This window comes from Hemitrygon akajei, chromosome 22 (assembly GCF_048418815.1).
Source record: "Hemitrygon akajei chromosome 22, sHemAka1.3, whole genome shotgun sequence".
Classification (NCBI taxonomy): Eukaryota; Metazoa; Chordata; class Chondrichthyes; order Myliobatiformes; family Dasyatidae; genus Hemitrygon; species Hemitrygon akajei.
Window position 1 is genome coordinate 60293894 of NC_133145.1, and position 22900 is coordinate 60316793.

General features: G+C 46.5%; 1 protein-coding gene across 1 annotated transcript in view; it reads right to left on the reverse strand.

The window, feature by feature from the left end:
• The window catches only part of LOC140714804 (protein kinase C alpha type), a 355866-nt gene that overhangs the window by 54101 nt on the left and 278865 nt on the right, over positions 1-22900 (reverse strand). Inside the window, exons 9-10 of the mRNA XM_073026399.1 lie at positions 22397-22528; positions 21563-21736 (exon numbers count right to left, since the gene is read on the reverse strand). Of these exons, the coding sequence (XP_072882500.1) occupies positions 21563-21736; positions 22397-22528 (306 nt within the window). The remainder of the gene's footprint in view (positions 1-21562; positions 21737-22396; positions 22529-22900) is intronic.

Genomic DNA, 22900 nt, shown 5'->3' on the forward strand with positions numbered 1-22900 from the left:
ATTTAGAGATATAGTGCAGAACCCCCAACAGCCCTGATTTAACCTTAACCTAATCGCGGGACGATTTACAATGACCAATTAACCTACCTGGTATGCCTTTGGACTGTGGGAAGAAACCAGAGGACCCGGAAAAAAATCCACGCATTCCACTCGGAGGACAGACAGAGACTCGTTACAGAGGACACTGGGATTGAATTCTGAACTCTGATGCCCCAAGCTATAAAAGGGTTGCGCTAACCACTATGCTAACATGTTAGAAGAATTAATCAGGGTGTATTACAAATTTTTAAATTATGAAGAGGCAATAGAAGATGGAATCAATAATCAGATGGGAAATAATTAGCAATTACAGGATTGATCTTAACTTTCCACTTTGATTCAGCCACAGAGGAAGTGCATGGAGAAAGGAAGACTGAATCCTGAAATGTATAACACACTCCTTCCTTGGCTGAATATTTTGAGCCCTGCAAGACAGAGATGTAAGCTGTTCTGGTTAAAACTAACCGGGTCAATTAGATGAGTTAAATGTTTGTAAAGACCCTGGTAGTGGCAAGCAGTAAAATAAGAAGACAAGTTGGGATATTTGGAGATTTCATGAACTCCAGGATCAAGCCAAATGTAGTATAAGAGATAAAGGAATAAAAATGGGAGATTTCCAAAAGGAAATTGCATACTTGGCTTTAAAACTGCTTTGGTTGTGGATCCCTTACTGTAAATTTTAGAAGCATCCAATGCTTTCACAACCATAGGCTGAGGATTGGGACTTGGGGTCAGGTTGTGGAGAAGGAGACCTAGGGAGGGACTGAGGGGATTGGGGCCGTGATAATTCAAGGATAATTAGATGAATCAAAGCCTGGAGTGTCTAGATTGGGGTCTCAGAGGCAGCAATCAGCTGGATGTCTGGGCCTCTGATATAAGCCTTGCGAAGTCACTGAGGCTGTGGAAAGAGAACAATTGTTGGAGGTTGCTTGTGGTTTGGGGAATCGGTCAAATTTCCTCTTTAACATCTACTGATCCTATAATTCTCATTACTGCAGTTCTCTCCTGGAAGTTCATTTCAATCATGTCGCACTGAAGGGGCAGAAGCTAGGAGATTGAATTTGTTGTAATATCCTTTTAAAAAAGCCAATTGCTCCAGTTTCATTATGTCATTGAAAGAATGGTATTACTGAACACTTACTGTGAAATGGAAGAGGGCTATTAAGTTTGTAAGAATAACATTCTAAATAAGAAATGGCTATAGACAAGATGAGAAAGTGGAGAACACTATAAAAGGATCATTATTTTATAAACATGCAAATAGAAAAAAAACAAATGGAATCACAGGGGTGAAGTCCGTTGAATAGCAACACTAATGATCTATGACAATTATTCCCTTTATTATATCCCGTTTGATTTTTGCTAGGAGCAGGATATTAGAGAGGACGGGAATCCTGAAATGATTGAGAATGAGAGGGATTATATGAAAGTATGTGAGTAATTTTTTTTCAGTGTTGATTGAGCTAAATAAAGAGTGTGGGCCAACAGGCTTCATCAAAGGATGAGGTTAGAGACAAGGAAGGAAACTAATGAAGTCCTGGAAGTTAAATTATTGAGAGAGGACATGTACATTAGGAGTGGAAAGTAGTCCACAGGGAGATAATAGTAGGTGTACTCATAATGTAACACGGGGGGGGGGGGGGGGGGTTGATTAGAAACTTCTTCAGATCAATTGATTAATAAAACTGCATGCTTTAATTGACCAGCTCTATGTTAATACCTTTTAAATAAACATGTCTACTTCTTGTACATTATCTTTTGAACATTTCTTTGCTGACACTGGCTTCAAACATGCACCATCTTAGATTCATCTTAAGTAACTGTTTAACATTAATATTTAATGTCAACATAGAACTGCTTAACAGAAACCTTAGTGACAGCAAAGCTATGTGGTACATGTGAAAAGGTATACAAACCATAACACATTACAAGCGACACCTCCCTTCCTGATAGGCTGAATGCCTTCTAAGCATAATCTGACACAATGAGTGATGCAACATCAAGGAAATCCCCCTCTCCCCCTGAGGAACAGGCACCCTGTCTGACCACAGCCAAAGTGAGGAGGATCCTAGCCAGGATAAATCAACACAAAACTGCAGGGCTGGACACATACCCAGTTGGGTGTTGAGGGATTGTGCAGCCCAGCTAACAGAGGTCTTAATGAATAGGCTTAATATCTCTTTGCAACAGTTCACTGTACCTACAGGCTTCAAGGCAGCCACCATCATTCTGTTGCCCAAGAGAGTACGGTAACCAGCCTAAACAATTACCATCCAGGGGCACTGACCTCTGAGTGCTTGGTAATGGATCGTATAAAATCCCACCTGCCAGCTACATTGGACATTTTCCAGTTCGCTTATGATTCAAACAGGTGCCTCAGCACTCCACTCCGTCCTGTCCCACCTAGAAAATAATGCCTCATAGGCCAGATTATTGTTCATCGACCTCAGCTCGACATTTAACGTGGTCATTCCTCAGAGGCTGGTGGGTAAACTATCCTCGTTAGGGCTTAACACCCCTCTCTGTAACTGGATCTTGGACTACTTGATCCCAATCCAATCAAGTTAGCAGCAACATCTCAAGCTCCATCGTGCTGAGCACTGATGTTCCCCAGGGTTGTGTGCTCAGCCCACTGCTCACTCACGGCTGCACTGCCAGATCCAGCTCAAATGACATCAAGTTCACTGAGATACCACAGTAACGATGAGTCGGCATACAGAGAGGAGGTAGACAGGCTTGTCACATGATGTGAGAACAACAACCTGAGTCTCAACGTGGACAAGACAAAAGAGATGATTGGGGACTTCAGGAAGGCACAGGTCAGCCACTCTCCATTGCACATCAATGACTCTACCGTGGAGAGAGTGAGGAGCACAAAGTTCCTTGGTGTGTACATAATGACTGATCTAACCTGGACCCACAACTCCTCCTCATTAGTCAAGAAGGCACAGCAATGTCTACACTTCCTGACGAGACTAAGGTGTGCAAAGCTCTCTGCCCCAATTCTAATAACTTTCTAAAGGAGCACAATCAAGAGTATCCTGTCTGGCTGCATCATTGTGTGGAATAGAAGCTACAAAGCATTGGACTGCAAGACCTTACAGAGCACAATAAGAAACTGCTGAGAGGATGACCGGGGTCTCCTTCTCCACTATCTGTGACATTTACTGGGAACACATAAGTCGGATAGAGTTTAAGAGTCGCGAGGTAATGATGCAGCTCTATAAAACTCTGGTTAGGCCACACTTGGAATACTGTGTCCAGTTCTGGTCGCCTCACTATAGGAAGGATGTGGAAGCATTGGAAAGGGTACAGATGTGGCGACCCACTTCCTAGCGCACTCGACCCGGCTCACAAATAGCCAGCGCGCAGGCACAAAGGCCAGTCCCAAAAGGGCGCCAGGTCTGCTTCACCAGCAAGGGGAAAAGCCCGCGTGCAGGACAGGACTGTGAATACGTGCCCCCTACAGCATCCACGCGCGGGACAGGACTGTGAATACATGCCCCCTACAGCATCGGCGCCCGGGGAGGGCGGGATCAGGAAGGCTTTAAAGCGAGGCTGCGAAGTTCAAATAAAATCTTTTTGTAACTGCAGTTCATCGACTCCGTGTCTTATTTCAGCGCTGCGTGTAGCACACTGCTACAATTGGTGACCCCGACGGCCCAAACGATATTTGGGCTAAAGATGACAGACACCGCATCTGTTCATGCAGTTTCGTTGAAACTGCCAAGCTTCTGGACACTGCGACCTCACCTATGGTTCCAGCAAGCAGAAGCCCAATTCCACATTTGGCAGATAACCTCAGAGGACACACGTTACTACTACGTGGTGAGCTCCCTCGACCAGGACACAGCGGCCCAGGTTGAGGAGTTCATACAGTCTCCCCCAGCGGACGGCAAATACATGGAATTCAAAACCCTGCTCATAAGGACTTTCGGACTCTCACGGCGCGAGCGGGCTGCCCGCTTACTGCACCTGGATGGTTTGGGGGACAGACCGCCATTGGCTTTGATGAATGAGATGTTGTCTCTGGCCGGAGGACACAAGCCCTGCCTCATGTTTGAGCAGGGATTCCTGGAGCAGCTGCCCGAGGACATACGCCTTCTGCTGTCCGACGCGGATTTCAGCGACCCCCGGAAGATGGCAGCCCGGGCGGACTTGCTGTGGAAAGCCAAGAAGGAGAGTGGGGCGTCCGTCGCACAGATCACCAGGCCACGCTCCCAGCAGCAGACCAGACCAGGCCCGGCAGCAGAACCCACTAGCCCCAGAGGGAGGGGTGAGGAGACCAACGAACAATGGTGCTTCTACCACCAGCGGTGGGGCGCAGAAGCCTGCTGCTGTTGCCCGCTCTGCAAGTTCCCGGGAAATGCCAGGGCCAGCCGCCGCTAATGGCTACGGCGGCTGGCCATCGGGATAGCCTCCTGTATGTGTGCGACAAGCGGTCGGGACGCCGTTTTTTTTGGTCGACACCAGTGCCGAGATCAGCGTCTTACCTCCGATGAGTTACGACACCCGCAACAGGGCACCGGGTCCCACCCTGAGGGCCGCGAATGGCAGCACAGTAATGACCTACGGCACCCGTACGGTGCAGCTACAGTTCGGCTCCAGCCGGTTCACGTGGGAATTCACACTGGCCGCCATAGCCCAACCGCTCCTAGACGCCAACTGGTCGACCTGCCGAGGCAGAGACTGGTCCACGCCGAGACCTTTCAGACGTTCTCCCTGGGTGAAGCCCAGTTGCCAGCCCCACACCTCAACTCCATCACGCTGTCCGACAATGACTTCATCAGAGTCCTGGCGGATTTCCCATCGGTTCTGGCACCGCAGTTCACGGACCACAAACCGCTTACCTTTGCGTTCACGAAAGCATCTGACCCCTGGTCCTCCTGCCAGCAGTGACATCTGTCCTACATCTCCGAATACACGACGGATGTCCGGCATGTCTCGGGAAAGGACAATGCCGTGGTGGATGCCCACTCCCGCCCTAACATCCAAGCCCTGTCCCGGGGGTAGACTTTGAGGCGCTGGCGGAGGCGCAGCAGGCAGACGAGGAGAGCCCTAGTTACAGAACCGCAGTCTCCGGTTTGCAGCTCCAGGACCTGCCTGTAGGCCCGGGTGAGAGGACCCTACTCTGTGACGTCACCACTGGCCAACCCCGCCCCGTCGTTCCAGCAGCCTGGCGATGGCGCATTTTCAACTCCATTCATAACTTAGCGCACCCCTCCATCAGGACAACCGTCCGGATGGTCTCCAGCAGGTTCGTTTGGCATGGACTCCGCAAGCAAGTCAGTGAATGGGCCAGAATGTGCATGCACTGCCAGACGGCCAAGGTGCAGCGGCACACCAAAGCCCTGCCGCAGCAGTTCCACCCCACCCACCGGCGTTTCGACCACATTCATGTGGATATCGTGAGCCCCCTGCCAGTGTCGTGTGGAGCGCGGCACCTCCTCACTATCGTGGACCGGTTCACAAGATGGCCAGAGGCGATCCCGCTCACCGACACCACCTCCAAATCTTGTGCCCGGGCACTGATCGCCACCTGGGTATCCCGCTTTGGTGTACTGGCCCACATTACCTCCGACAGAGGCGCCCAGTTCACCTCCAGCCTGTGGTCAGCTATGGCCAGCCTTTTGGGGACACAGCTGCACCACACAACTGCCTACCACCCACAGTCGAACGGCCTGGTGGAGCGTTTCCACCGTCACCTAAAGTCGGCTCTCATGGCCCGCCTGATAGATAGATAGATACTTTATTCATCCCCATGGGGAAATTCAACTTTTTTTTCCAATGTCCCATACACTTGTATCAAAACTAATAATAGCTTTTAAAAAGTTCTTAAGTCCTGGCGGTTGAATTGTAAAGCCTAATGGCATTGGGGAGTATTGACCTCTTCATCCTGTCTGAGGAGCATTGCATCGATAGTAACCTGTCGCTGAAACTGCTTCTCTGTCTCTGGATGGTGCTATGTAGAGGATGTTCAGAGTTTTCCATAATTGACCGTAGCCTACTCAGCGCCCTTCGCTCAGCTACCGATGTTAAACTCTCCAGTACTTTGCCCACGACAGAGCCCGCCTTCCTTACCAGCTTATTAAGACGTGAGGCGTCCCTCTTCTTAATGCTTCCTCCCCAACACGCCACCACAAAGAAGAGGGTGCTCTCCACAACTGACTTATAGAACATCTTCAGCATCTCACTACAGACATTGAATGACGCCAACCTTCTAAGGAAGTACAGTCGACTCTGTGCCTTCCTGCACAAGGCATCTGTGTTGGCAGTCCTAACTCCCTGGGTCCTACTCGGCATCCGTACGGCGCCCAAAGACGATCTGCACACCTCGTCGGCCGAGTTGGTGTACGGCGCACCCCTGGTCGTCCCCGGGGAGTTCATACCAGCCCCAAGGGGGCAAGAGGAAGAACCCGCAGCAGTCCTGGGCAGACTATGCGAGAGACTCGGTGACCTGGCCCCCATACCCACTTCGCAGCATGGGCAGAACCCGACCTGCATACCCAAAGACCTGCAGAACTGTAAGTTTGTGTTTGTACGAAGGGGCGGGCATCGGGCACTACAGCGGCCCTACGAGGGGCCTTTTACGGTGATCAGAAACAACGGGTCCACGTTTGTGCTGGACGTTGGGGGGAGAGAGGAGGCTTTCACGGTGGACTGACTCAAACCGGCCCATGTGGACGTGGCACAACCGGTTGAGTTTCCGGCACCGTGGCGCAGAGGCCGACCTCCCAAACAGGGTCTGGTCCAGACTGTGGACATTGGGGGGTGTATCGCTGGTTCTTGGGGGGGGGGGGGGGGGTGCGGGTTATGTGGCGACCCACTTCCTAGCGCATTCGAACCGGCTCACAAATAGCCAGCGCGCCGGCATAAAGGGCGCCAAGTCTGCTTCACCAGCAAGGGGAAAAGCCCGCGCGCGGGACAGGACTGTGAATACTTGCCCCCTACAGCATCTGTGCCCGGGGAGGGCGGGATCAGGAAGGCTTTAAAGCGAGGCCGCGAAGTTCGAATAAAATCTTTTTGTCACTGCAGTTCATCGACTCCGTGTCTTATTTCAGCGCTGCGTGAGATTTACCAGGATGTTGCCTGGTTTAGAGAGTATGCATTATGATCAGAGATTAAGGGAGCTAGGGCTTTACTCTTTGGAGAGAAGGGGGATGAGAGGAGACATGATAGAGGTATACAAGATATTAAGAGGAATAGATAGAGTGGACAGCCAGCGCCTCTTCGCCAGGGCACCACTGCTCAATACAAGAGGACATGGCTTTAAGGTAAGGGGTGGGAAGTTCAAGGGGGATATTAGAGGAAGGGTTTTTACTCAGAGAGTGGTTGGTGTGTGGAATGCACTGCCTGAGTCAGTGGTGGAGGCAGATACACTAGTGAAATTTAAGAGACTACTAGACAGGTATATGGAGGAACTTAAGGGGGGGTTATATGGGAGGCAGGGTTTGAGGGTCGGCACAACATTGTGGTCCTAAGGGCCTGTACTGTGCTGTACTATTCTATGTTCTGTGTTATATGTGAAGGGCCTGATGCATTGTTGAGGATCCCTACCACCCATCCCATAATCTTTTTGACACACTCACTACAGTCAAGAAGGAAGTACGTAGCATCAGGACCAGGACTGCCAGACTGGGTAACAGTTTCTTCCCACTAGGCTGTGAGAGTAACGAATACCCTGCCACCACCAATGTCTCATCACTAGGACAGTGAGCTGTTTACCTGTGCTGTGCACTACATGCAGTTTGAATTATATTTTGTTAAGTAAATTGTGGTAATATTTTGTTTAATGTGCTGTGTGTGATACATGTATTATGGGTGCATTGTGTTCTGGAGAAATGTTTTTGGTTATATGCATGTACAGTCAAATGATAAACTTGAACTTGAATTAGCAAGAGATGGAAGATTATGCTCTTTTTAAACAAAGTTCCTTGTTAAACTCCAATGCTATTTGGAATTATCCACTTCTATTAAGATTCTACGATAGTTCAATATTTCTCTTTAAGAATATAGTTTTGTCAGCTAGAACTACATGTGAAATTAAAAAAAGACAGTACAATGAAAATTAATCCAAAAACCACAAAATATTGTTGTGCTGTGACAGGAGTTAAGAGTGAAGTAGAAAAGGTACAAAACAAGGCCAAAAAGACTTGTGAAAGACTTTGAGGGTTCAGATTAAACTGTAAATGACAAAATTTTCATTTTGAAGTAGAGATTTAATGAAGGATTTTTCTGCACTAAACTTGAATGTATATGCAGGAGAAGTAGCATGAAAATATGTAAGAGAATCAAGCACTCAGAAATAAATTAATGCCTATTAATAAAATAAAGCAATAAATTAAGGTTACAAATGGACAAACTGGATTTGGAGTTGAAGGGGTTTGGAGAGGGGGATTCATAATTACATTTGCATCGCAAGGATCAGCTAGTTTGAGAAAGTCCAAACTCAAAACCTTGTGGCTCCTTAATATTTAAAGGAATATTAGGTATTACAACTGGAATTAATTTGATTCAGGTTGCTTTAGAGCTGTTGTTGGAAGTGTCAGTTCTAAGCACAGAAGTAAGTTACAGAAAAAAATGTAAAAATAATTAGGAAAACATGAGGTTAAAGTAGAAACTGGAATTTGCTAACAAATTTTAAGGTAAGAACAATTCTAAAAATTAAACATAAAAACATAGAACAGTACAGCACAGAAACAGGGGCCCAACGGCCCATAATATTAAGATGAAATAATTAGTCATTAAATGCCCAACTAAACTCATTCCTTCTCCCTGTACAATATTCATATCCTTCCATTCCTTGTATGTTCATGTACCTATCTAAGAGTCTCTTGGACGCATCTATTGTATTGGCCTTCACCACTATTTCTGACAATGTCCATCATTCCCTGCATTAAAAAAAACTTGGCCTACTCATCATCTTTAAACTTACACCCTCTCACCTTAAATACATGCCTCTGTCATTAGACATTTTAACCTTGGAAGAAAGGTAATGGCTGTCTACTCTATCGATGCCTATTGTAAAAATGTAAACCACCCACCTTCGCTGTTCCAGGGAAAGCAACCCAAGTTTGTTGAACCTCTCCTTTAACACGTCTTCTAATCCAGCCAGCGACAGTGGTGGAGACGGATACGATAGGATCTTTTAAGGGACTCCTGGACAGGTACATGGAGCTCAGAATGAGAGGGCTATAGGTAACCCTAGGTAATTTCTAAGGTAAGAACATGTTCGGCACAGCTTTGTGGGCCGAAGGGCCTGTATTGTGCTGTGGGTTTTCTGTGTTTCTATGTATCATCCCTGGTAAACATCTGCACTCACCCCAAAGCCTCAGCATCTTTCCTATAATGTTGCTGTTGTTCTTCTCTGAGTCTAGTAGTGCATTGGGTGGTAACCTTGCCATTTTTGTTTTAGCATTTGCCTGTTTTTTATGAGGCCAAATTGCTAGCTTGGTGCTCAACCCAGCACAAACAGAAAGCAGGCAAGAAGCCAGTTGGATTTGAATCCCAGACCACTCACTTGAAGTCTGGTGCAAATGTCACTACATCACCAGTTGGCTTTCCTATAATGGAGTTACCAGAAATGAATACAATACTCCATTTGTGACCTAACTAGAGCTTTATAAGCTGCAATATAACTTGCTGACTCTTGAACTCAGTTCCCTGACAAATAAAGGCAAGTGTTCCATATGCCTTATCAACTTGCGTAGCCACTTTCAAGGAACAATAGACTCCAAGCTCCCTCTGCCTATCAACACGGTTAAGGGTATTGCCATTAACAGTATATTGTCTCTCTACATTTGATCTCCCAAGGTGTAACACTTCACACTGAGCCACATTAAACTCCACCTACCATATCTATGTCCCGCTTGATGGCCGGACTCCATAGCAAAGGTTCCTGAGTTCGAATCCAAGTCGGGTTGAGCGTTGAGCTAGCAACTGGGCCTCGTAAAAACAGGAATAGCTTGCTACGTAAACACCGTAATGCCCTGATAACTCCACTGCCGAGTTGAGGGCTATTCTTCTTCTTCTACCATATCTATGCCATATTTGCAACTGATATCCTACTGTCTCCTTTCTCAGTCTTCTACACTATCCACAACTCATCCAATCTTCCTATCTTTTGTAAACTTACTAATTTACCCAGCTACAATTTCATCCAAGTTATTTATATATTATGACAAGACAGCAGAGGCTCCAGAGTGGATTGCTGCAAATCATCTCTAGTCTCATACCTCTAGCCAGAATAAGTTACACTGGCCACTACCCTCTGTCTCTTTGGGCAAGCCACTTTACCGTGATCCCTGCATTTTAATCTGAATGAGCCTCCCATGAAGGATCTTCTCAAATGCCTAAGATCCATGTAAACAACAAGCACAGCTCTACCCTCCATCACTCAACTTCATCATTTCCTTAAAGAAATTCAAACAAATTAGTAAGATGTTACGTCCTGCACTAAGCCATGCTAATTCCCTAATTAGATCACGGCTTTCCAAATGCTAATTGTAATATATAGTAATTTTTATGTACTGGCCTGGTATGGAAATACCAATGCCTTTGAACAGAAAATCCTACAAAAGGTAGTGGATTCGGCCCAGTACATCATGGGTAAAGCCCTCCTAATTATTGAGCACATCTATGTGAAACACTTTTGTAGGAAAGCAGCATCCATCGTCAGAAACAAAGAGAAAATCTGCAGATGCTAGAAATCCAAGCAACACACACTATCGATGCAATGCTCCTCAGACAGGATGAAGAGGTCAATACTCCCCAATGCCATTAGGCTTTACAATTCAACCGCCAGGAGTAAGATATGTTAAAGTGCCGGGGTTGATTGTATTTAATGTATTTAAGTAAACTACTTAAGAACTTTTTAAAAGCTATTATTAATGCTTTTTGAGAGAGTGATTTAGATGCATATCATTTTTACTGCGTTAAGTATTGTATGTAATTAGTTTTGCTACAACAAGTGTATGGGACATTGGAAAAAATGTTGAATTTCCCCATGGGGATGAATAAAGTATCTATCTATCTATCTAAATGCTGGAGGAACTCAGCAAGCCAGGTAGCATCTATGGATAAGAGCAACATTTCGGATCCTGCCCTTCAGCAGGTCTGGAGGAAAAAAGATGAGTAGATTTAAAAGGTGTGGGCTGGGGGAAGGGGAGGGAGAAACACAAGATGATAGGTGAAACTGGGAGGAGGAACGGGTGAAGTAAAGAGCTGGGAAATTAATTGGCGGAAGAGCTACAGGGCTGGAGAAGAGGGGAACATAATAGGAGAAGACAGAAGGCCATGGAGGAAAGAAAAGGGGGGGGGGGGGAGAGAGCACCAGAGGGAGGCAATGGGCAGGTAAGGAGATAAGGTGAGAGGGAAAAGGGGATGGATAATGCTGGGGGGAGGGGGATTATTGGAAGTTCGAGAAATTGATGCTCATGCCATCAAGTTGAAGGCTACCCAGATGGTGGTGTTCCCTCAACCTGAGTGTGGTCTCATCGCGACAGTAGAGCAAGCCATGGATTGACATATTGGAATGGGAATGGGAAGTGGAATTAAAATGGGCAGCCACTGGGAGATCCTGCTTCTTCTGGCAGATGGAGCGTAGATGCTCAGCATAGCAGTCTCCCAATCTACGTTGGGTCTCACCGATATACACAGGAGGCCACATGGGAAGCACTGGACACAGTATATGACCCCAACAGACTCACAGGTGAAGTCGTCTCACCTGGAAGGACTGTTTGGGGCCCTGAATGGTAGTGAGGAAAAAGGGTATAGGGGCATGTGTAGTACATGTTCTGCTTGCAAGGATAAGTGCCAGGAGGACAAATGGACAAGGGAGTCAAGTAGGGAGAAATCCCTGTGGAAAGCAGAAAGTGGGGAGGGAAAGATGTGCTGCTTAGTGGTGTCATCCCATTGGAGATGGTGGAAGTTTTGGAGAATTATGTGCTGGATGCGGAGGCTGGTGGAGTGGTCGGTGAGGACAAGAGGAACCTTATCCCAGGGAGGGTGGCAGGAGGATGGGGGAGAGCAGACGTGCGTCATCAGAGATCCCCACCACCCAGGTCATGCTCTCTTCTCATTGCTGCCATCAGGTAGAAGGTACAAGAGCCTCAGGACTCACACCACCAGGTTCAAGAACAGTTTCTACCCCTCAACCATTCAGCTCTTGAATAAAAGTAGACAACTACACTCATTTGTTCTGTCAATGAACTGTTCCCACTTCGTGAAGCATGCTCCTCAAGACTTTGCTTAAACTAATAAAGGGTTTAGTATTTTATGTACCTCCTGAAACAAGTCTTTGCTGGATTGTGATTCGTGATACAAACGTAGATTGGTTCAGTGCATTTCTCATACATCTCACTATCTAAAATATTTAAGTTTGGTGACATCACATGCAGAACTGAAGATGCCATCATTTATCCTGTCTTCAAATTCAGCTCATTCGGTCTCCCCACAAAATTTGAACTTTCCATCCTGGGCAACATCCTGGTAAATCTCCTCTATATCTCCCCAGTTCATTCACATCCATTTGGTAAAGTGGTAATTAAAACTGCACACAAATGGCTAGCTGTGGTGTAAACAAAGTTTTATAATGGCCTTCATATTGTTTTATTCTATACCCCAGTAAATGAAGACCAACAACTTACCTGCCTTCGTTACTACCTTACCTACATGTGAGAATCTATGGAGTCATATATCAAGTTCCCTCACTACTCCCAAAGGCCCTGCCATGGATGATATATCCTTATTGGGCCATACAAAATGCATAACTAGCCCTTATCAAGATTAAGTTTCATCTGCCTTCGCTCTAGCAAACTTTCCAGCTGGCCAGTTTTTGTTCGTCAACTGAAGACAATCCTTTGATTATCAACACCACTAGCACTTTTTGTGTCATCAATAAACTTGCTAATTGCACGTATTGATGAAACCCTGATGTCAATGCTGGGCTATGAAGCTCAGCTGGTAAAGAGTGAGCCAAAGTTTCAGCATGCCAGGTTCCAGAGTCTGCAGCAGCCAAAGACGAAATTGTACTGACCATCAAGTAGCTAATTATTCTGATCCATTTAACAGCACTTTATCTAAAGCCTTTTTGTCATGGCAGTGCAAGTGCTCAATTGAATACTACTTAAGTGTTGTGTGTGTCTGCCTCGACCTCCCCCTCAATCAGTGCATTTCAGTTTCCAACTATCCTCTGAGTGAAAAAGTTCTTCCTCAGATTCCTTCTAAGTGTCTTACTCACTACCCTAAACCTATGCTTTCTAAGTTATTTAATTATCAAAATATATACATGTCACCATATACAGCCCTGAGATTCATTTTCTTCTGGGTATTCACAGTAGATACAAAGAAACACAATAGAATAAATGAAAAATGCACACAAGACAAACAACCAATGTGAAAAGACAAACTGCAAATACAAAGAAAAAAATAATTAAAAAATAAATATCAAGAACATGAGATGAAGAGTTCCTGAAAGTGAGTCCATTGTTTGTGGGGAAAAATCCTTACTATCTACCCTTCTGCCTTTCATAATTTTATTTAACTTGATTGTTGTATATGTACTTCTGTATTGAAAATGTTTCAAGCTAACGTAAAGGGGGATGAGATTGTGATTACACAGGCAAAAACAAGCAATAGTATTATTAGTAATAATGCCTTTGACTGTGAATTAACTTAATTCACTAGTTTTGAACTGAAGAAAGACGTGTTAAACAGGAGGAACAAACTGGCATTCCTGTTGTGAGGCTTCTTCAGATTTCAATTGAGACTAAATTACACTGTCTGCTGCCAGCATGGCTAGAATGCAATTATTTTCTTGGAGACGTGTTATTCTGCCAGAAGAGAAAGGATGCTTTTCCCTGCGTGCCTTTGCCCACTACAGACATCAAAATTATAAATCTTGCTTCTCTAAACAGCAGTGGATTTAACAGGATAGGGAAAAAAATCTACCTCTGCAACTATTAGAAGCTTAAAAACTTGTCTTCCTGTATGTAATATTAGTGTTCACCTCTGGGACAACTTGCTGTAAAGCATTGTAATTCAAATCTGTCATCTCAGGTGAATGACAAAAGCAGTGGGTTTAACCATAATGACCTGGTCATCACTTATCCTACATCAGAAGACAGATCGCCCGGTTGCTGTCACGTTGTTGAATAAGGCAGCTTGCTATGCACAGACGGGTTGTTTTGTTCTCCTCTATTACAATATTGGCAATTCTGCAATAGTGGAAAACAAATTAAACTGCAGAAAATGGAATATGAACCAAAAGCAGAAATGCTGGAAGAACTCAGCCAGTCAGGGACTCTCAATTCTGAAGGAAGAGTTGCTGACTTGAAACATTCATTGGTTTATCTTTTAATAGATGCTGCTTAACTGGGCAAGTCCTTCTAGCATTTGTTTTTGCTACAAAAATGTCTTAAGGGCTGCAATGACTGCAAAAGGCCACACTGTAAAGTGCAATTTGTTAGTCCCATTGTCAGATTTCCCAAACTTTCCTCACTGGAAGACTATGGTCTGTGCAGATTGGAAATAAACATCTCCAGTTCATTGACAATCAACACTGGTGCACCTCAAAAATGTGTGCTTAGCCCACTGTTCTACTCTGTCTACATCCACAACCATGTGGCTAGGCACAGCTCAAATGCCAGCTATTAATTTGTTGACAATGCAACTATTGTTGGCAGAATTTCAGATGATGACTAGAAGGCATACAGGAGTGAGAGAGGTCAGCTGGTTAAGTGGTGTTGTGGCAACAACCTTGTACTCAATGTCAGTAAGACCAAAGAATTGACTGTGGACTTTGGAAAGGGTAAGACAGGGTCCTCATTGGCAGATCAGAAGTGAAAAGGAATTTCATGTTCCTGGGTGTCAACATCTCTGAGGATTTATCCTGGGCCCAACATACTGATGCAGTTACAAAGAAGGCACAAAAGCTGATATATTTCATTAGGAGCTTGACAAGATTTGGTATGTTATCAAAGATACTTGAAAATGTCTACAGATGTACTGTGGAGAGCTTTCTAACTGATTGCATCTCCGTCTGGTATGGAGGGGGGGCACTGCACAGGATCGAAGTAAGCTGCACACTTGGTCATCTCCATCATGGGCACTAGCCTCCCCAGCATCCAGGATATTGACAAGGAGTGATGCCCCATAAAGGTGACATTCATGATTAAAGACCCCTGTCATCCAGGACATGCCCTCTTCTCATGCTACCATTAGGGAGGAGGTACAAGACCCTGAAGGAACACACTCAATAATTCTGGAACAACTTCTTCCCTCCACCATCAGATTTTTGAATGGACATTGAACATAACCTCACTTATTTTCTCTTTTTGCATAACTCATTTAATTTAACTTTAAAAATAAATATATGTATAAACACTTCTAACTATAATTTACAGTTTTTATTATGTATTGCAATGTACTGCTGCCACACAGCAACAAATTTCACAACATATGCCAGTGATATTAAACCTTATTCTGATTCTATTTTAAAATATGGTGCCTAGTTTGGTTTGAAAATCTTTCCTTTGGTTTGCACTCCCCAAGCACATTAAAAGTTTGTCCCTTGTGTTTATTTTTTCTTCGTATTGTGGCGACCCACTTTCAGCGCAGGCGAACCGGCTCACAAATAGCCCACACGCAGGGAGAGACTTTGGTAATGCACCTCTGACGTCATTTCCGCCCGGAGAGGGCGGAAACTAGGGATTAAAAGCCAGCACTGTGAAGTTTGAATAAACTAGTCTCGAAACGACTTACCAACTGTGTGTCGTTGTTTCTAGCTCTGTACGTAGTACATCGCTACATTGGTGACCCCGACGGTCCAAATGGGATTTGGACCAAAGACTCTTCATCTGTTCACGCAGTTTTGCTAAAACTGCCGACTTTCTGGATGCTGCGACCACGCGTGTGGTTTGGCCAAGCAGAAGCCCAGTTCCAGATTTGGCAGATATCTTCTGATTCCACGCGTTACTATTACGTGGTGAGCTCCCTTGACCAGGAGACAGCTGCCCAGGTTGAGGATTTCATAGTCACCCCCAGAAGGCGGCAAATATGGAACGTTCAAAGCGCTGCTCATTGGGACCTTTGGCCTCTTATGGCGTGAGCGAGGTGCCCGCCTGCTGCACCTGGACGGTTTGGGAGACAGGCCGCCGTCAGCATTAATGAACGAGATGCTGGCCCTGGCTGACGGACACAAGCCCTGCCTCATGTTTGAACAAGCGTTCCTGGTGCAACTGCCCAAGGACAGACATCTGCCGCTGGCCGACGCAGATTTCAGTGACCCCCAGAAGGTGGCGGCCCGGGCAGACGTGCTGTGGAAAGCTAAGAGGGAGAGCTTACCGAGATTAGATTACCGAGCCACGCGCCCCACGGCAGACCAGACCCGGCCCAGCAAGGGGGCGCACACAACACAGAGGCAGGAGTGAGGAGGCCAGTGAACAGTGGTGTTTCTACCACCAGCGGTGGGGCACAGAAGCCCGCCATTGTCGCCCGCCCTGCAAGGGCCAGGGCCAGCTGCCGCTAATGGCTATGGCGGCTGGCCACCAGGATAGCCTCTTGTACGTCTGGGCCAAACAGTCCGGACGCCGCTTCTTGGTTGGCATTGGAGCGGAAATCAGCGTCTTACCCCCGATGGGGTATGACACGCGCAACAGGAAGCCAGGACCCACCCTGAGGGCCGCAAACGGCAGCACGATACGGACCTAGGGCACCCGCACAGTGCAGCTGCAGTTCGGCGCCAGCCGGTTCATGTGGGACTTCACACCGGCCGCCGTGGCCCAACCACTCCTGGGGGGGGGGGGGGGGGGGAGGATTCTTGCGAGCTCACAGCCTGCTGGTCGACTTGCAAGGGAAAAGACTGGTACATGCCGAGACTTTCCAGACGTTCTCCCTGGGTGAAGCCAAGTTGCCGGCCCCACACCTGGACTCCATCACGCTGTCGGACAATGAATTCACCAGAATCCTGGCGGACTTTCCATCGATTCTGGCACCGCAGTTCATGGCAGCCATGCCCAGACACTGAGTACAGCACCACATCCCGACCCAGGGACAGCCCCTCCATGCCCGTGCATGAAGGCTCCCGCCAGAAAAGCTTCACCTGGCGAAGGAGGAGTTCAAGAGGATGGAGGAATTGGGGATTGTATGGAGGTCCAACAGCCCATGGGCCTCCCCCCTGCACATGTTGCCCAAAGCAGCCGGGGGCTGGAGACCATGCGGCGACTACCGCAGACTGAACGAGGCTACCACTCCAGACCGCTACCCCGTGCTGCACATACAGGACATTGCAGCAAACCTGCACGGAGCAAGAATCTTTTCTAAAGTAGACCTCATCCGGGGATACCATCAAATCCCGGTACACCCTGAAGACATCCCCAAAACAGCACTCATCACCCCGTTCGGCCTGTTCTAATTCCTCCGAATGCCGTTAGGCCTGAAGAATGCCGCACAGACGTTCCAGCGGCTAATGGATGCGGTGGGACTTTACCTGGACTTTGTGTTCATCTATTTGGACGACATCCTCATAGCCAGCAGTAGTCGTCAGGAGCATCTGTCCCACCTCCACCAGCTCTACTCCCGCCTGAATGATTTCGGCCTCACGATCAACCCAGCCAAATGCCAGTTCGGTCTCAACGCCATCGACTTCCTGGGCCACAGGATTACCAAAGACGGGGCAACACCTCTGCCCGCCAAGGTAGACGTGATCCGCCACTTTGCCCGGCCCAATACGGTCAAAGGCCTGCAGGAGTTCGTCGGTATGGTGAACTTCTACCACCGTTTCCTCCCCTCAGCAGCCTGTATCATGCGCCCTTTGTACACCCTGATGTCAGGTAAAGGCAAGGACATTACTTGGGGCGATGAGGCTGCGGCCGCTTTCGTTAAAGCCAAGGAAGCCTTGGCAGATGCTGCGATGCTGGTGTACCCCAGAACGGACGTTCCGGCTGCCCTCACGGTGGACGCATCCAACACTGCAGTCAGTGGGGTGCTGGAGCAACTAATCGAGGGGTGCTGGCAACCCCTGGCATTCTTCAGCAAGCACCTACGACCACCCGAACTCAAGTACAGTGCCTTCGACTGGGAGCTGTTGGCACTGTATCTGGCAATCCGGCATTTCAGGTACTTCTTAGAAGGCAGGCCGTTCACCACGTTCACGGACCACAAACCGCTGACCTTCGCGTTCACGAAGGTGTCTGATCCCTGGTCGGCTCGCCAGCAGCGACATCTGTCCTACATCTCCATGTACACGACGGACATCCAGCACGTCTTGGGAAAGGACAACATCGTGGCGGACGCATTCTCCAGACCAGCTATCCAGGCCCTGTCCCGGGGGGTGGACTATGCAGCACTGGCGGAGGCGCAGCAGGCAGACGACGAGATGCCCAGCTACAGGACCGCAGTCTCGGGTTTGCAGCTGCAAGACTTCCTCGTAGGCCCAGGTGAGAAGACCCTCCTGTGCGACGTGGCTACCGGCCAACCTCGCCCTATTGTCCTGGCAGCCTGGCGGCAGCAAGTTTTCAACTCCATACACGGTTTGGCGCACCCATCTATCAGGACAACCATCGGGCTGGTCTCCAGCAAGTTTGCGTAGCACGGACTTCGCAAACAGGTCAGCAAATGGGCCAGAACGTGCGCTCAGTGCCAAGCAGCCAAGGTGCAGTGGCATACTAAAGCCCCGCCGCGGCAGTTCAAACCCACTTGCCGGAGGTTCGGCCACATTCATGTGGATATCGTGGATCCCCTACCAGTGTCCCGAGGAGCGCAGTACCTCCTAACTATGGTAGACCAGTTCACTAGATGGCCAGAGGCGGTCCCGCTCACTGACACATCTGCCGATTTCTGCGCCCGAGTGCTGATCACAACCTGGGTAGCACGCTTCGGGGGTACCGGCTCACATTACCTCCGACAGAGGCGCCCAGTTCACCTCCACCCTGTGGTCGGCTGTGGCCAGCTTGTTGGGAACGCAGCTGCACCACACAACTGCCTACCACCCACAGTCGAATGGACTAGTGGAACGCTTCCACCGCCACTTGAAGTTGGCTCTCATGGCCCACCTAAGAGGACCTAACTGGGTGGACGAGCTTCCCTGGGACCTGCTTGGACTTCGCACAGCGCCCAAAGAGGATCTGCACACCTCTTCGGCCAAGTTGGTGTACGGCGCACCCCTGGTCGTCCCAGGAGAGTTCATACCAGCCCCAAGGGGGCAAGAGGAAGAACCCGCAGCAGTCCTGGACAGACTACTCGAAAGGCTCGGCAACCTGGCCCCCGTACCGACTTCACAGCACGGACGGACCCCGACCCATGTACCCAAAGACCTGCAGAACTGTAAGTTTGCGTTTGTACGAAGGGGTGCACACCGGGCACCGCTACAGCGGCCGTACGAGGGGCGGTTCAAGGCGATCAGGAACAACGGGTCCACGTACGTTCTGGACATTGGGGTGAAAGAGGAGGTTTTCATGGTGGACCGACTCAAACCAGCCCATGTGGACTTGGCGCAGCTGGTCGAGGTTCAGGCACCGCGGTGCAGAGGCAGACGGCCAAACAGAGACTGATCCAGACTGTGGACATTGGGGGGGTGTATCGCCGGTTCTGGGGGGGGGGCGGTTATGTGGCGACCCACTTTCTGTGCAGGTGAACCAGCTCACAAATAGCCCGCGCGTGGGGAGAGACTTTGGTAATGCACCTTTGATGTCATTTCCGCTCGGAGAGGGCAGGAACTAGGGATTAAAAGCCAGCGCCGTGAAGTTTGAATAAACTAGTCTCGAAACGACTTACCGACTTGCGTGTCGTCGTTTCTAGCTCTGTATGTATCGCTACAGTATATCAAGTGTTAGAAACAAGTGGTGATATAAATAGAGCTTAAGAAGGATAAAGTTTTCAATTTTCACATCAGTTTGAAGCCACCTCAGATAAGTTTTTCTCTGCATGATCTCCAAGATCAAAGTTACCTTTTCAAAACCAATTGTCAGGATTGTATTTAAAGTGATAATGTTCTGAGGATTGTCAGTAAGTGCTGTAACACTTTTTGTACTCTCTGCAATGCTCTGAAGCCAGCCATAAAGTTTACTTTTTTTTACTTGTATCCAGGGCCTTTAATCTAACAACAAAGGGAAGAGAGTGAGACCCATGCCTCACTGTAACTTTAAAGTCTAATTATTGTAATGCTGAAAATGTGACACCACTTTGGCCAGATGTTCGTTCAATGCTAGAATACAAAAACTTCAGTCACAATCAAATCCAGAGTAATACTGAACTGTCAGCTTCAGTCTGGGCACAGTAACAACACTACCCATTGGCCCATAGCTGATGCTATGTGGATGTCACATCTACAGACTATAAGGGTCTTATCTTCAGTACATAATCTTTGCTTTATATTAACAATGATCTTAAATTGAACAAATGCATAGGAACAGAGCATCCTTTTAAGCTATGCACATTTTACTATTACATATCCTAACATATTGCATCTCATATCTAGGACATAAAAATTGAATATATCTAAGCCAGTTGACATATTTGCTTCCACATGTTCCTGTTCTAGACATCCTGTTTTCTATCATTTATAAATCATCTCCTTCAGTAGTCTCTTTAGATCAAGGATGGCATGCTCTGATTGAGAGAGAGACGGTGATCTGTTACATGTTATATGGAACATCACTGGCCACCTTACGAAGAGTTGTTAAAATTATAAAAGGGCTTGAAAGCACAGTCATAAAAGTGCAGTTTCCATTTGTGTGGGGAGTGCAATGTTAAATTATTAAAGAGAAAACATTCACCAATAAATCTAGAAGGGAATATTTACATGTAGAAACATGGAAGTATAAAGCAGAGATCTACTTAAGAGGAAATCAAATAAGCACGTGCGACAGAATGAATCAAAAAAATCTGCTAAAGATTTTAGATATGTGAAGGATGCACATTAGGAATTAAAGAAATTAAAAATATCAGCATGTTGATCCAAATCACTGATGGCTGATTTATAGACTGTCTATAAAACATAATGTCAAATGTCTTTACTCACTTAGGTTGACCTACTTTAAAGTCTTATTTTCTGACACAGATTCATTCTAGTTATAAAATCTGTTCCTGTTCAGGCTTGCCTGAACTGTTGCTTTCTGCCTCATTTCTAATAACAAAATCAGTTCTATCAGGTGCGAAGAAACTATCTGATGACACAGTGAAATAACAGCTAGGAACCATAGGAACCATGAATCAATCGGAAGAAACATCTGGACATTGCACCTTACCTGTTATCACCACCGCTTCAGATGTGAGCAAATGTTCAGAAGTCTAAAAAGGGAAACTCAAAGCCCAACATCATGGGCACAAGGAGATTAAGAAAATAAAACTATCCTCATAATTTCAAAACAATGTAAACACACCAACAGCCATTTAAAACAAAAACTTATAAACAGGAACTAGTGTAATATTTTTCAAAGATTTTAATTACAAGTATGAAGTGATTAAACAACAAGTCTTGGTGACCACCTTTTGTGATGTTTACTTTCTGGAACTACAGACTTACCATAGTTTGAAAACAAGAGTGGAGCTGTGTTAGGAAATGGGGCTTCTCCATCAGGGCAAGGACTCTCTTTTCAATCATGGTACATTCAACATCATCATCCTGAATGACCACATCTTTCTTTAAAATCTTGATGGCGTAAAGCTCATTTGTTCCCTTCCTCTCTGACAGCATGACCTGTAGAAGATAATTGAATGCCTTAAGGAACTGTGAACCATACAAAGGCCACTGATCTTGGCTATCCTTTTAATTTTGCTAATAGTGGGGAGGGAGGGTGTGCACTTTGAGACAAAAGTAGTTAAGGGTTTTGGCACCTCATATTTTGTTCTTCCAGATCAAGTATAGGCACAATAAAAAGTGCACTTTCATTGTCCCTGTCTCAAATATTTCTATAAGGCCAAATGGAAATCGCTCAAGGAAGTACCAATGTTCTAGGTGATACAATCAGTCTTTAGCTTCAACCAGCCAACAGTTCTTCTGAGCTATTACTGAGTTGATTAGATGCTTAGGCACCTTGCTAATGTATATTCATAGGGAAATAATTCCATCATATTCCATTAAATACATATTGGCTAGACCCTAAACTCTGAACCTCTCTCCAAGTCATTAAAACCTTCCTCCATGCTTGCTTCTAAGTTTTTTCTGATGTTATTCCTGCAAAATGTTGGACCTTCTTACTCTGTTAATAGCGTAACAAATGTAAAATATACTAAGCGCGGCAACTTCCTCAAGGACCTGCTAAGACTTTCATTGTGGGCTAAAATTCTTCCCCTTAATATCCTCAGAAACCAGTATCATCCCCTCTGAAATGATTTTCCCCGATGCGTTTTTACAAACCTTGCCGAAACTTCCTTTGCCCAACACCATTAAGAAGTGGAAGTCTGATATATTCACATGGTCCAAATTATTTGATGGCGAACTTGCTTTCTTTTCAATCACCTTTTTACCAGCTGGTCCAAGTTTGGCTTTCTATTGGGAACATAAAGGAAGAATATAGCTTTAATATCGCTGGCTGGTCGAATACTATTCGTAGTCCTTGCACTGAAGTGAATACATGAATGGATTCTGACAATTCAAGCAATGGGTTCACATATCACCACACTGCACATGGAATCCTACCTTCTCCCGGGGTATTGTTGTACAGAATAGCTAAAAGATCAAGTAGGATGTCATTGTGATACCTGTTTTCTTTTGTTTGATGGCTTCTTTCCCAGTAATACTGAAAGTTCCAAACTGTGCTGAAAATGCAAGATATAAGGCTCTACAATACCTTTAAGTACATGAGCCCAAAAGATCAGATCAGTAGGCTGCTGTACTTTAGAGACCATCACTGCTGAGACT